Raw genomic sequence first — 15,941 nt, 5'->3', positions numbered from 1 at the left:
TAGTTTCGCATCGACGTTTTGTTAATGATTGAGTAGGCTATAGTATACTCGGTGGTAGATTAGTGTGTTTGTCCCGTTTTAATTAGTAGTTAGCACTATGGTATGAAAACAGGAAATCCGACCGTACTTTCGAGGTTACTTCACAGCTGTCTGCGCTTCCTTCCACTCGATTTATATATGATTATGTTATGAAAAGGTAAACGTTTCAAGCGAAAGGTATTAGCGGATTCCGAGAACGTCAGTATTTGCGTACGGGCGTAATCTCATCGTACCGCGTTATAAGAAGTGACGCTGGAGGAACGGACCAATCAAATGAGTACGTTTTCGTGGCAATTTCAAAACAAGCGACGCGACGCGCTGTGAACGCTCGAGTGCGTAGTAACAAAAATGCTAATAAACAAAAGAAATAAAAGATGTAACGTTCGCGACGCGTTCTGAAAAATTAAAAAGACATTGTGAGACACTAGGATATCAGGTCCCACAGGATTTAGCTATTTTAATGTTAGCGGGAGAGCAAGAAAAGTCTAGATCAAATTGTGATTTGCGACGGATGTAATCTGGTAATCGATTATCGATATCCAACGAGTTGAAAAAGAAATAATGGTTATAGAAAAGCGCGGGACGGTTCTTTGCGCTCAATACCAAAATTGATGATGAGCTGCCAAGGTTTGCCTGTAGCTGTAGGGATGGTTGTTACTTTTATCAGTGGAATGCTTATCAGATTGAGCCTTTGAAAGTGGCTTTAAATATACGATAAACTTGAAACTGTAAAACGTCGATTAACTATCAATACTGCAAAAGATAGTGAGACAGTAATTATAACCAAATTCTTTAAATATTAGACTGTTTGAAAGTACAAATGCGGTGGAGCTGTGGCCACTTTAATATTTTAACTGAACCAGTATTACTTTTTTTGTTGTTTGTGATGAATTTTGGACAGGTTTTGTAATCAAAACTTTCAGTATTTCTAATAATCTGAATGATTAAAAAATTAACAGTGCAATATTCTAGTAATACAGTAATAGTGCAATATTGGATTCAAGGATTTGAATAAAATATAGAATAAATTCTGAAAAAAGCTGAGATTGTAGGCCTATGTCTGTATGTAAGATAAGCATAACAACAGTTTTGTGTCCAAATTTTTCTTTCGTCTCATTGATCAGTTGATTAGCACATACATCTTCTAAGTTACGGTAGCGAAAAAGGCACAAGTTTTGGTACATAACTTTCGGACTTAACATTCAGACATTGCAATTACAGACTTTTTGCAGTATTGTACCTTACTTACCAGCTACATTTACACACGTTCTGACATTGGATTACTTATTATTATTAAATGTATTATCATTTGACAACTTACAGACTTATCAATGATACCGGTACTGAAAATGGCCAAATGCAAATCCTAACTGCAGAACTGTATTAAAATCTTCAAGTATATTGTAATTTTCTGTTGTCGGTGACCTTTCAGCCTTCACACTGTCACAAGAATGTTTGAATCCTTTATCTGATGTGTTAAATTATTGGGCCAATGGATGTTTCACTTTTTGTTGCAAAAATGTTTTATTCATTTTAATTTTTATTATACTGATGTGATTTTGACACATTATTTCAGTATTTAAAACTACATAAAGTGAAACTACTTACAAGTTTTTAAAATTGATTGGTGCTTGAAGAAGATTGAAGATAAGTGCAAGTTGAAATTTCAAAATCACTCTGGCAGTCTGGATTATTGTGAAATAACATTGAGAAGGTTATCATGGAAGCTCGTCTAGCGCAGCACATATGTTTTAAAACTCACAAAGAAAAAAGGTACCGGTATGCATATTATCACACATTGTATGCATTTATATATTACATTTTTAAACTTACCTTTATGGTATTAAATCACCATAGATGATAGTCACCAAGTTTATTAGCAGAACTTATTTTAATTCAGTTTTTCTACTGAGTTAATAAATAAACATATTTTTTAAATTTTTAGGACCAAGCATTCAACAAGCAGCATTGAAGACAACACAAAAGAAAAGAGTGCTAATAAACCAATTTTCAAAATACACGACACAGAAATAAACAATAGAAGTATTTCTCCTCATCACTATGTATCACCTATGGCCAGTATATCGGCAAAATCATTTCTTTTGCCTCCGAGAATGGACAACAGGAATCGATTAACAAGCACACCGAATCAAGAACAACTTCAGTTATCAGATGGAATAAAAATTCAAAATGATGCTGCTTTTGATTTTTCACCACTCGCTTGTGAGAGGACGAGTCACAATGACGATGTAAGTTCCCGCAAAATGTACAACTTATAAACGTTATCTGAATGTCAAAAACAATTAAAATATACATTATCAATATATTGTAGGTGCAAACTTGGCAATATATTTGTTTCTATGAGTTTCTTCAGTAAGTCTAATTCCCTGAATTAAGAACTCTCACGACCTCGATTACCTGAGTGACACATGATTATGTTCAACATGATTATTCGCCTCCTTGAAACTTTAAGAGCATTTCATATAACCACTGGTCGGTGATAGGTCACAGCTTTTTTAACATCAAGTTCATGCATGCATCTGAAATTACTGGTTTACTATTTTAATACCCGACATGGATTGGTAGGCAGACAAGACACACCATGGTTCGCCATATAATTGAGGGCTTCCTTCTGGTTTAAATATGAAATAGTTGTTCCATGAAAGTCATAATACTAATTAGCATTATCACTGTGCTTGGTTACCAACCATCATATCTGGATTGTGTTTTACTATAATGATTTTTTTTTTTAATTAAAGTTTGTGTTAATCTTTCAGGGACTTCATATGGATGACATCAAGAGTGTTTTATTCCCAACTTTTCATCCGAAGTCAAACAATATGGACATGGAAGACAGTATAACTGAGATGGAACAGTCATGCAGCTCTGAAATGAATCCAATATTTCCACATATTGCAAAGCCGGCAGTGCATCAGAATCCCAACACATCAATCGAAGTCACAAAGCCTGTTTTTCCCAACTTTTTTGGTCATTCTCCATCAAAGCGATTACCTATAGAATGTGAAAGATCAGTTCAAGATAGTGGTTTTGATTCTGTTGCGAACAGTATCAATAGCATGACATCTAGTATTCCAGAGAGTTTAAATTTTGGAAAGGATTCGGCTTTACAAATTTCTCCTCTGAAGCGTAGAGCGAACGATGATGAAATTTCAACAATTTCAGTCGAAAGTCCTATGAAGAGACTTGCTTTCATGTCACTTGCCAACAATGATGATAGTGGCATAAAAACTCCATCAAAATCAATAACAGAACCCTTGTTAAACGAGCCTGGCTCATCTTTTCTAAATTCACCTGTCATATGTAAAAATGGCTATGGGAGTGAAGTGCCTGGACCGGTGTTTCCAAATGCCATAGATTCTTGCTTTCCCAAAAAGCAACTTTTTAATGAAACATCTGAAAATACTGGTAAAAATGTGTTGGATGATTTTGAATTTGCCAAACCATCACTCGTATTCCGACGACCGGTGAAAAAAACCTTGGAAATAAAATCTGAAAGATTTACAAGAAAACCTACAACAGCTAATCTTGATCCAATTACGGAGAGCAAACAGGGACAAGAATTTTTTGATATTGTCAACGAGCTTGCAAATCGAAACATGCAACATATAATAGCAAAAATTTTCTCTCATATTCGAAAGAAAGATATTCTAAGGTAAGCTGTGTTGTTTTCAGCTAATGCTCTTGATTTTATAAAGTTTAGGTAAATTTTTGCACAAACAGAACTTGACTAATTGCCATTGGAACTTTGATGTAAAATTGAATTTATGCTTGGTAAATTTGATTCTGCCTGGAATAAAGTACATGTACTACCCTCTGCAGAAACATCCTTTCATGTGAGAACATACATGCAGCTATTCTACCATCACTTAAGATTTAAATTTTGTGTTAAAAAAATTTGGGGATGTGTGAGAGTGGATGCAGATGCAGTATATATTATATTTTGTTTGCATACCTGTGTAGTGTGTAGTGTTTATACAATTTATCATTTGTGTTGAAATTCATAGGCAAAGCATGCTATTTGAAACCATAAATATATATTTTAAAATCAGTCCCTTTAAAATAATGCCAGAAGTGTACTCTTCATCCTAAATTTATCTTGTAAGGAAATATTGTGAAATTAAATTACTCTCATTCATTTCTTCATTAAAAGCAACCTTTTTAACTTCTCAGGTGCAGTTATGTTTCTCAATCCTGGTCTGAAATCAGTAGAAACAACTCTTTCCTTCGCAAACAAATTAAGTCATTGAAAAATCAATACCAAAAAGATGAATTTACTAGAGGATCAGAAAACATTACTGCAAAGAAAGCGGAACAAAATGCACTTCTCAAATCTCCAGCTAAAATTGGATCAAAAAGAAATTTAACATCTGGAAGATATGCTTTGTGCAACTTGCAAGAACGAGGTATTAAATTATAACTAGCCTTCCACTTTACTAATACAAGAAAATATGATTTGCTACATAATCTCTGTTATTTCAATGTGTGTTTTTTACAGTGAGAAAATCTCCGAGGAAACCAGTCATCATGCCGACTACACCAAGTGGTAAAAATCGCTATGTTTGTGCTGAAACTAAATTTGAGCATACGCAACGTGTGAAACGTACTTTGGAATTTGAGGAATCTGTCATGACGTGCCCCAAATGTTCCTGGACTGCAAAGGTGCCAATCATTAGCTTTATTTTGTAAATTCTGTGCCTAATAAACTTAGATGATAGAGCTACTTAAGCCATTACTTAGTTAATTTTTTTAAAACCGAATTTACATATCATTATCACATTATTGTATGTGTTGAACCTAACACACAAATAAATATGATTGTACTCTAGGCTTTTATTAGCTTAAACGTCAACGAAGTGTCTCAAAACAGCACAATTCAAAAAAAGACTAGCAAAACATGCCGTTAAAGAACTAACTGTATAAGTCAGATGGTTCAAATGCCAGGACTGTATAACTCATTGCTAGATTAGATTTTATGACACAAATCACTGCAGTATGTAAAACGGAAATTAGTGTTTTTTTATTATCATGACTCGACTTCAGCAAGCTATCGCTCTAAATAAGCAGTCCAAATCTATCAGGTACATCTGTAACCCCGACCTGAACAGGTAATAACTGATAAGAGACCGGGCCTCTTCTGGTCATATTCCCAATTTGGGACCAGAGAAATGGGGATATTGTGAAATATCCTATCTTTCTTTATAGCCCACAGAACTACCTTGGGTGGCCTTCAACATTTTTTTGCTTCAATTATGCATTGATGTTATGTCTTTCAAATTACAGATTTATGCTGGTGGCCAGAACAAGGCTCAATGTTACAGAGCTGAATGTGGATATAGGTTCTGTGTCCAATGCAAGAAGGAATATCACTGGCCTAAGCCGTGCAAAAATAGAAGCCCAGTGTCCCCCACACTCGAACCAACTGCAAAATCAGTAAAAGCTGCGAGCAAAAAGAGTAAAGGTCGATTGAAAAAAAGACTTTTAATGTGATTTATACAAGGTGTACACACCACTGTGATTGTTTTATATATATAAGGGTACTAATGGAGAACGGCGGTCATGAATTCAACCGTCCAGCAAGCAATTCCGACTGGTCCTCAATTTATCGTACGGATGCCTGAAAATTTCTCTTCTCTACATGACAGACATATTGTGCCTAACATAATTCGTTTGTGAGACGTTTTATGCCTAAATTTGCTGCGTATTGCATTGACCTTCGTACCCTGAAACTTCTATAGTCTTGTTATAATTATTTTACCTCTGTGCTTTTAGCCATACATGAAGTAGTTACTTAATTTCCTCATTTCTTTCTGATGATAACTATAAAGTGTTTGTCAGCGGATTTTTCTGAACTTTTCTTGCTTATTCTATCCTACAGACATTATTTGTGCTGTCTCCCACAGAGAAATTTATATTCTATCCATGATTTAGGAGTTTGCCTTAATGCTAGGTGTTTTTATCTTATCAAAAATTGCAATAAAAGAGTATATGAACATGACTTGGTTGATATGTTGATGTGGGACAGATAAAGCCACTGAATTTTTCCTTGAAGCTTAGTGGAATTTATCATGATGGAACTTGATTTGGTCAGCTTAGTGAAAGTTACCATGGGCCTAATTTGCACAAAAACTCTCTAATAAGGTTGGAATAAAGTTTCTGACTTACACAGGATCGGTGCTTGTCAACAATTCCCGAAATAGTACCGGTACATCCTTTTTAATTCCCCTCAAAGTCTGCTGATATACATACCCAAGTCAAATATCCATTTATACTCGGCCAAAAACAGTGTTGAGATGATACAAATGTTTAAACCGACATATTATGTCATTAATTACCCAATTTTAATGTTAATAATGATTAAAGTTGATGTACAAATCGAGGTAATGCCCCATTCATTTATGTATCTACATCCCTAATTGAGTTTCTTTTTTATGGGAGCAGAAAACCTTGGCTCTGAAAGTAGGCATTCAGACGAGAACTTATTTTGCAAGACTGTAGTACTCTGTAACTAGTCGTGTCCTCCCATCCAGAATTGTAGGTAAATTGTTGAACTATGCCTTTCTACCAAATATATGTTCAATTATTGTGTTAGCTTCTATTATCAATAATGATTAACACACGTCCGCATAAATGCATACACTCTGTATTTTATGGATACACAATTATATAAATTAATATAAATAAACATACATGACATTATTATGGAAAAACTTCGCTAGCAACTCAGATTAAGAGTTCAATAAGTACATGTTTATTAATAATTGAATTCAAAAGGAATAAAGTACAAATGTAAAGAGCAATATAAATTATAAAGATAATATCAGTCCTTCCGTCTGAAAAAGGAACTTCAGTGATTTTCTGACTGACTTCATCAGTGACTTTCAAAACGTAATAAGGTATATAAAAGTACAGAAATCATGCGGCTTAATCACCCCTTGTTTGAGTTTATTAAAAAAAACGTACTGCAGAAAAGGGGATATTTAATATTGGTCCTAATGGAGCGGATTGCAGTAATGGTGACAAGCTTCACTTTGGTTCATGGAATTATACAACAGTGGGAAAAATGGTTAAATACAAAAAATATTATACAGACAAATTGGAAATGCACAACAACAGTCAATAAACATTTGATATATAAAACATACCCTTTTATATTGATAATCTCTAAGTAATATTAAAACAAACTTTGCATGCTACAATCGGTTAAATTTTAAAGGTAAAAATGATAGAAAAATTGAATTACTCATCTAAGATATGTATATCATTATTGCATTTTTTAATGAAAGGAATTCAAGCAAAATGTGAAGCAATTATGAGGCCGTGTACAAGGCAAACTATTCATTTATTAAAGTATGCTTCAATAAAACTAACCAAATATAATATAAGCCAGTGAACTTGGAGAAAAGACTGCAATACTATTCAAAAGTGCATAACTTGAAGTGCAGAGGTTGGTGTGGAAGATAATCACAATAGTTGAATGAAAAACAAAATAGATTGCTTAAAAATATATTATTTAGCAAAAAAGTCTTGGCATAAATTACTATAAAATTCCTTTTCTTTTTCTATTGAATGTTCATTCTGAACCATTTGAAAAGCATTCTCTATGATCAAACTTCTTAGTCCAGGGTTCTCAATAAGTTTTTCAGTTTGTTTCATAAAATCTTCACATGTTTGATATAGAAGTCCAGTTTTGTTATCTTCTACAAGAGATCTGTTACCTGAATTATCTCTGGCTATAACAGGTATTTTATTTGCCATGGACTCTAGTACTGCAGATGCCATTCCCTCGCTATAAGAAGAGTTTATTGACGCAAATATAAAAGAAGAATGCATAAGTATGTTCAGCTCTTCTCGTGGCAAAGCAGAAGAATATAAAATAGGGAATGAGCCAGGTTCGCCAAACCAATCAAAAATATCGTCCAATGATTTAGCTTTAAATTGCGTACTTTGTTTGGCCATAAACTCATTCTGAGTCCAGTTATCTTTAAGTGATGCCAAAAGATCGAAAAATGAATCTGCATATTCAAGATCAATTACAGGACCAATAATGATGAGCTTTAAATTTAAATGTTGATTATTTTTGCACCATTTCATCCATGCCTCCAACAGAAAGATTGGGTCTTTTACAGGCCGAATACCAGTTACCATCAAGAACCCATATAAGTTATGGTTTCCATTATCTGTGAACATGTTAGAATTGAAATCAACGTTATGAAGGGCTTTAGGTTCCACATTGACTAGTTCAACTGCTTGAGGTTGGATAAATATATTCAACTGAGGCACAAGTTGCGAAGCTGTTCTCCTCAGATCTTCGGTAAAAGCGACAGCAAATTTAGCATTTAATAAAATTTCTTTCACATCCAAGCATTTTTCTTCGTCCAAAATATCAGCATTGAGATCAGTTCCACCAAATATAATTCCATATGGGACACTTAATGGATGTTTTGAGCATTTTTCACAGCTGCATAGTAAAATTTTGGCACTTTTGTAAGCGTGAAGAAACAAAATACAATCTATTCCATTTTTTGCCACAAAATTTTTCAACTGCACCCGGGTACATTTTGCATTTTGGGAAATGATAACATCAACGCTACATGTTATACACACTGAATTACTCGACGCCAAATGTTTTTGTATTCTTTGAACAGTGCAAGCATTACCAGATACAGAAGATATTGAAGTAGGAGAGATAATAAGGATCTTCATATTGAGTATACAAATACACCATGTTTTCTACAGCTCTATATGGTACAGGACTATATATTTCATTACATTAAATATTTCTTCAGTTGCCCCATCCAGTACTCTTTGTCTGCGTGTGTTCCAAAGTTGTTGTGCTTTCGTATATCCGACTACAATTCGTTCAGCCTGAATTCAAAGCTGCTGACACACGGCCTGGCAGTTGGCCAGTTGACAGGAAATGGGTCCTATCCTCTTGCAGTCCTGGCTTTCGGAACTCTACGCGGATGTACGTGTACCGAAGCCAGTAATCGTGGCAACGTAAACAGCACAGAAATAAAAACCGGTATAGAATCAGACCTCTGACAATCGGAACACACCCACAACACGCCCAGTCCAGGAAATCCGATCAGGGTTGCTCAACGACTGACGTTTCCTCGCTATGTTAGACCATAGATGACTTCACGGTAAAAGCATCGATGGTTAGACGCCAAGCCGTGCTGAAAGCTGATAGAACAGCAGGGGAGCGAGCAGTAACATAAACTAAAGGGCGCAACAGAGTCGAACAACTAGACAGATAGATTAATAATTCTGTTTTCCTTGTTTCGTATAGTATAATTGGTCCATCCTGTGTTATAGCCAACGACTAACATACCGGTTATAGCACTGTATTTTACCGGATTTCTGTTTGACAACCTTTTCACCATTATTTGACTACTATTTCACCAACTTTTGTCTCAACAATAAACATCTTTGAACAATCATTTCGAACTTTGGAAGAACAGAATCGCGTCATTAAAAATAAAGTGCCTATTCAATCTATTTATTCCAATCGCCCTAACGACCTTACATCGCCATCGTATGGTGCTGAGCCGTTATACTGGTATCGGGACGAAAATTCGTGGTTCATCATATGATTAGTAAGCCGACTTTCTAAATGTAGTGGACCACTTGTTATTGAACACGATGTGGACAATAACACACGTTGTGTGGGTCGTTTCAATATTATGTTGTTGTTCTTTGCTATAACTTCATCAAAATTATGCGGTGCCATGTGTCAGCATAACTTTTTTGTTATTAAGATAGTATTCCGCGTTGAAATAATGGGTCACAGATGGAATTATAATATCGATCTATTACGAGAGGCATACACCTACACTCAGTGGTGGGATTCAATTTTTTTGTCAGCCGGTTTCATCACAAAAGTCATATTTTTCACCCGGTTCTGTTACAAAAAATCATTGACAGTAACCAGTAATGCTAACCGGTTCGCGGATCTTTTGAAATTCCGTGAGACGGTTCTATAGAACCGCGGTGCGAACCGACTGAATCCCACTACTGCCTACAATCATTACCAGGCGTTTAAAGTTGGGTTTCTCACTAAGGTCACAAACTGCATGGACCCAAACTCTCAACTTCAGGCTTGCGTTTCAAGTTGTTGACTTCTTCAACCGGTCGAAATCATTAAATGACAGCAGAGGATAAAGAAATAGGCTTACCATACGTCCCGGTTTAGCCGGGACAGTCCCGGTTTTGACGAGCTGTCCCGGCGTCCCGGCCGGTCGACTCAAATGTCCCGGTTTGTCAGCACGGCTGTCATGGGTGAAAAATTCATATTCCTTATTGTTACAATTTTTTAACGGTGGCAGCCCATTTACCACTGTTTTGCGACACACTTCGCTAATTCAGAGAGTAAAAAATTGCTCTATTGTTATGTCACAATCGGTATATGTTTTAATGCGTTTTCTGGCTTTAACTACAATGCCGTTAAGTTGTCGAAATGCCATAAGAAAAAGTACAAATTTTCTAATGAGTTGAAAGGAGATTTTCCTTATTTTGCGCAAACTGAAGGAGGAAAGGTCACTGTACGCATTGCAGATCTGTTTTTCTATTAGTCAAGAATAAAATGGTCGTTCTGATGTCAACGATCTTATCCAAAGCAGGAAGCACAAAACATTAATTGAGGCATCGACTCGACTGACCAATTTTTTTGCGATAACAAATTCGGATGATTGTTTGTCGTTGGCAGCCGACATTTGCTTATCACACAAAGTTTTGACTGCACCTCTGAATTAATTTTGATTTTTTTAGCCTAAATTTGCATTAACTTGTAAATATACACAGTTAGAATTTCTGATGTCCGCTGTCTGATAAGCGGATTCGCTGATTTTGCACGTTTAGCCAGAAATAAATGAGAGTCGGTGATTTTTAATTGAATTGCTCCGCTGTTCTCCTCTGAACCTAATGATGACTTACTTTAAACCAGTTTCGTATCAGTAACCTTCGATGCATCAAACAGAAAGAATTTAAAGCTTGTTCCAGTTGTGGTTCGTTATTTTTTTACCTGATGTTGGTGTGAAGATAAAACTATTAGAATTCAAATCTTTACCCAGGGAAACCGCCAAAACTTTTACTGAATACTTGCTCTCTTTTCTCGGAAAAGTTGTTGGATTCTGTGCGGATAATTGCAACATCAACTTTGGAGGCGTAAAAAGACGAAAAACAAATAATGCTTTTTTCAAACTAAAAGAAATATAACCGGTATAGATTGTGCATACCATGTAGTTCAACTGTGCACTGCGATGCCATTTTCAACATGTCGTAGATACTTTGCCTGTTTGTGTTGTTGTCAAAATGTATAAATATTATTACATATACACTGTCCGAGTAACAGAGGAGAAATCATTCTGCGATTTTGTTGATAGTATCAACGGCTATTACAGCATGGCAACACTCGGGTTTTCCCTTTATTACCTGCTTTGCAAAGGATTACGGAACTGTTTGAAAGCTTGATAAGTTATTCAAATTCTCAAGAAGGATGTCCTACTCTTATGCTTAAATGTTCCAGCGTACGAACTTCACTTGAAATTTGTCCTTTGCCAGCTCACCTACTTCAACAAAATTATTTTAATTTTGAAAAAAGATAATACTAATGCCGTAGATCAGGGGTCGGCAACTTACGGTTCCAGGGTCGGATCCGGCCCGCAGAATATTATAATCCGGCTCGTGACGCTTCACTAAATTATAGTAACAAAACAGCCGTTTTGACGATTATATTTTTTAAACTAAATTATATTATAACCTAACAAGTATATAATTCACAACTACTCGTTTAATGAGCCTATAATTTAAGTATAATTAGACAAATGGCAACAAAACGCAGAAAAATGATGCGAAGTGCAAAGGGTTCAATGGCGCTGAAAATATTCGAATGCAATTTTTTGCGATGCAATGAGGAAATAAATCTATATTCTATTCGAAAGATGTATTACTGCTTGATTTTTATTATAAAAAGTATCATTCGTTCAGGTTTCAGCTTTCTAAAAATATGTACGGCCCGCCAATGACTCGCAGCCCTTAATTTTGTCCCGCGAGCGACAAAAGGTTGCCAAGCCCTGCCGTAGATGTCAGAGGTGAAGCTAAATTTGAAGGAAAAAGGGTGAAGACTGTTAATTCCGTCGCAATCACTTGTACTTCTGGAATCCTTGGAACGCTCTGGCGAAATCGATGTAACTGTATTTAAAAAGAATGTTTGCGGTATATAGAGCTGCATGATGAAGCCTAAAATGCTCCCCAGGCCCCACATATGGACAAATTATGGGTGATTTAAACTGGACTAAAGTGTTTGGTTTGCAAAATTGATAAATGATATGTTCGGTTAGCTAGTCAGGTTTTGAATAGAGATGCACTTTTCGACGAATACTGATAAGGAGATATTTATCTGAGCATGGTTCAAATGCAATTTGGCTTACTTTGCGGTTGAATTTAAGTGGACAGAGATGTTTAACGTTTTTTCTAACAGAAATATTAGCATTTCGAATTTGCAGAAACTCGTTGATTTTGTTTGCCGGAACATCGGCATCTGTTGAACAGATTTTTTCTCCATTGTTAAAACTTTACTCCATAACTCCATAATACAAACTATTTTTTTGTGTTTTTTCTAATTCAATGATCAGTATAGAGATTTAGAGCCGTATATACCCGCAATGGCTTGGTAGACGTTTCAATATTACAAAGACTGGCAATCAACCGAATGTTTGCCAAATCGCACCGTCCCGGTTTTTTGTTTCAGATTTATGGTAAGCCTATAAAGAAATCAACCAGGCACACGGAACTTTGCGTTCGGCGCATTGTTACTTCGATGGGCGTACTTGACATTTGATCAAATTCGGGCAAAAAATACAATTCCAGGGGATTTCGTCTTTTCTTATGTGTAAGAGGTAATGAATTATCATGGTCTACTTACTTTTGGATAAAAAATTTGATTTAGAATAGAAAACGGAGAGGTAATCGACAACAAATTTTTTAACCATCGGGATAAAAATAGGAAGTTAGTCCGAAGTACCCGTGTACAAACTAGTGGTGTATCGGTATCGGCTAAATGAAGACCCCTATTTCCGATATATTTAACGTTTTTATATGATCCAGAACGTTTTTTAAAAAAAAGGTTGGAATACTGATGTTTAAATTATTTTTTGCATTGAGTGAGCTATGAGCCATACACGTCCCCAACCCCGCGAGTAGAAACGGGAATTGGATTCTAAACTGTTCTTAGCTATTTATCATTCAAACGCTCAACTAATCTGGTTATTTTCGCGGCCAAATTTTTATATTGACATTTTTAATAGTAATTATGAAGAAATATATCAATCGAATATCAGTGGATTTTCTGATGTGTAAAATACAAAATATGTAGTTACATTGGCACAAAATCTTGCGCACGTAACTCAAAGAATCAATTTGATATATTATTCATATATTTTACCACCCTGATAGCCAAACCTTGTGAGCAGGGATGGTCATAACCATTGACTATTTCGAATACTTTTAGTTCATCGATATCGGTAAGCTAAATTCCTACACAATTATATCTCTTTACACAAGTATTAAATATTGTGATTCGATTAATTTTAAAATTAAGTTTAATACACAATTTCCTCATAGATTTATTGCCGTGGCCATCCGGACTGTCTCGAAATATACGAGAATATTTGTAAAATATTATAAAATAGTAAAATCAAAAACATCATCGACGTGTTATAGGTATTTCTTGTCGGCGCTGATTGAAATCCTTTCATGTCGGCTGTGGTAATTTATTTGTTGCGACGCACGATTACGATAAAACACAAAATATATGTGAAATATTTTCAATTAAAACGTGGATGCGGCGCTAAGATCTGTTATATTCGATATTCTTAGAAACACGAAAAACGATATTCGAAGGTCGCGATACTAATATTTAAATTTAAATTGGACATCTCTGCCTATGAGTTTTCTAATTTAACACCAAGATTACTAGCGTCAGTGCACAATGCATCTAAATAAATCAACGCATCAGAATCCCGAACATCAATTTCTTATGATGTATTATCGGTGTTTTAGTTGGCATCGGTATCGGCGGCAAAAGTTGGTATCGGTACATCTCTAGTACCAACGTGACGCTAAGAATCCACAGAAGCGATGTGTCAGAACACTCACAATCCTAGCCTGTGAATTTTTTCTCGAAAAGATTCATCAAAAGATAACAGTCTTTGTCTAACACTATCGACGTTTATAGATATCGGCATTTCTAATGGTAAAACCATTAGTAAAACCATCACAATCGGTAAGTTATGAACGGTTTTGATAATTTTGTTTGTTTAGGTAAACATTCAATGCTTTTATTCAACATTTGAAAATAGGTTGAAGAGGTCAAAGATTTTATATCGGATAAAGACAAGGATTCGCATCACAATAATATAGTACTATCCAAAACAAGAACTTTCAGATTATCTGTATGGAATTCAACTTTTTTTTCGAAATTTTCTCTGAAGTAATGACTGTTGTTTCTTGAATAAAAACTCGACAGAATTGACATAATTAGACATTTTCGCGTAACTTAACGACGATATTCCGCGCATTAAGGCCGAATAAACTTCATATTGCTATTATTTTACGGCCAAATTAGACAATCAATTACCCGGAAAAATTCGGGCGTAAAATAACGCATAACGCGTAATAAAGCTGACGGAATATTTTTTGCTAGATTCGTTATACGGAAGGAGGTAGCTTTGGGGGTTGTACAAAGATGCACATCAGCGAATATTAGTTAATAAGACAATAACTTCACTTCAGTGTTTATGAGAAAATAAAAATGACGCACGACGTAAAAACGTAGGTTACAAAAATAACGCTTGGTTCAAACGAAAGTGGATTTTGGGAGTAAAGAGTTGTTTACCGCCAGTTATCCAAAGCTTAAAATCACATAGAATGTCTACTCTAAGGCTACTGAGAGTTTTATAAAGATGCTGCATTTTACCTTCAACATGTTGGTCAAATAATTAATACTAAGCAAATCTGTTTATTTGGTGCCATTATTCGTTTTGTACTTCATATTTGGTGTTGAAATTGGATAGCGGGATTGCGATCACGTGTTTCTTTGCAACTTTTGAACGCCAAATTATATTCCGTAAACATCATGCACTTCCCAATATGATGTCATAGCGTTTGACATAAATTGTGATTTAGAAGTGTATAAATTGTGCAGTGTAATTCAAAAATATAAGTCCACACCCAAAATACATGTTCACGGAGGTATTCGTAAACCAGATATTTCTGTGATTGTCGAGTCGATATCGGTATAATAAAAATGACGACTGTTCCGTAATGAGCTTGACACTTTGGTGAAATTGTTCAACGGCATACCCTAGATTCCTAGAAGACACTAGGTGTTTACACACAACGACGGCAGAACTTAAAGAATGGGTTTCCTAGCTTCCAAGTTTGAGTTCTGATTATAGCAAATCGATTCTAAATTAAACTTTCCTAATCCACAAATAAAATATCGAATAGATTTCATTAATCTTATCTTGTTAACAAATTAGAAGTGGCATCACTTAGATAATTTTATTCGCTATTTGCAACTTGCCCCAAGAGAATTTAGGTGGAATACAAATTCGTTAAACGACGATTATCATCGATCTATCTAATTCCAGTTACTTTAATTCGGAATAAAAATTGGTTAGTTTTTCACCACGGTAGTGCGGCTTATTGGTGACAGCAGTCTGTCTTGTGATCGCCAAGGGAAGGGTATTGCAACTACAATTACAACGAGGTAGTTTAGGTCTAGGGCAGCGGTTCCCAACTTTTTTATCTCAATTTCCCACTTCCGATTAGGCTGAGTTGTTATTTCCCATTACATATGGACTTATTTAGAAAGAATAATT

At 35.4% G+C, this 15,941-nt stretch overlaps 2 protein-coding genes across 2 annotated transcripts; one reads left to right on the top strand and one right to left on the bottom strand.

Annotated features, from left to right (window-relative positions):
• The first annotated feature begins 1,605 nt into the window (after positions 1-1,605).
• LOC120331347 (uncharacterized) lies at positions 1,606-6,055 on the top strand. The gene is made up of 6 exons (XM_039398421.2): positions 1,606-1,812; positions 1,985-2,288; positions 2,817-3,712; positions 4,231-4,463; positions 4,556-4,719; positions 5,341-6,055. The coding sequence occupies exons 1-6, from the start codon at positions 1,760-1,762 to the stop codon at positions 5,545-5,547; spliced, it is 1,857 nt and encodes a 618-aa protein (XP_039254355.2). The 5' UTR covers positions 1,606-1,759; the 3' UTR covers positions 5,548-6,055.
• Positions 6,056-6,281: 226 nt separating this feature from the next.
• LOC120331422 (glycosyltransferase 1 domain-containing protein 1-like) lies at positions 6,282-9,531 on the bottom strand. Its single transcript, XM_039398499.2, has one exon. The coding sequence runs from the start codon at positions 8,761-8,763 to the stop codon at positions 7,567-7,569; it is 1,197 nt and encodes a 398-aa protein (XP_039254433.2). The 5' UTR covers positions 8,764-9,531; the 3' UTR covers positions 6,282-7,566.
• Between the last annotated feature and the right edge of the window lie 6,410 nt (positions 9,532-15,941).

The sequence above is a fragment of the Styela clava genome, chromosome 6 (assembly GCF_964204865.1).
Source record: "Styela clava chromosome 6, kaStyClav1.hap1.2, whole genome shotgun sequence".
Lineage (NCBI taxonomy): Eukaryota > Metazoa > Chordata > Ascidiacea > Stolidobranchia > Styelidae > Styela > Styela clava.
The sequence above is the reverse complement of the archived record's forward strand: the minus strand, read 5'-3'. Positions and strand labels throughout refer to the sequence as shown.

Excerpts from the sequence above, each read along its gene's own strand:
- LOC120331347 (XM_039398421.2), top strand. The coding sequence starts at position 1,760 with ATGGAAGCTCGTCTAGCGCAGCACATATGTTTTAAAACTCACAAAGAA. Across the intron at positions 2,289-2,816 it reads GGACGAGTCACAATGACGAT|GGACTTCATATGGATGACAT; the intron begins GTAAGTTCCCGC and ends TTAATCTTTCAG. Across the intron at positions 4,720-5,340 it reads AATGTTCCTGGACTGCAAAG|ATTTATGCTGGTGGCCAGAA; the intron begins GTGCCAATCATT and ends TTCAAATTACAG.
- LOC120331422 (XM_039398499.2), bottom strand. The coding sequence starts at position 8,763 with ATGAAGATCCTTATTATCTCTCCTACTTCAATATCTTCTGTATCTGGT.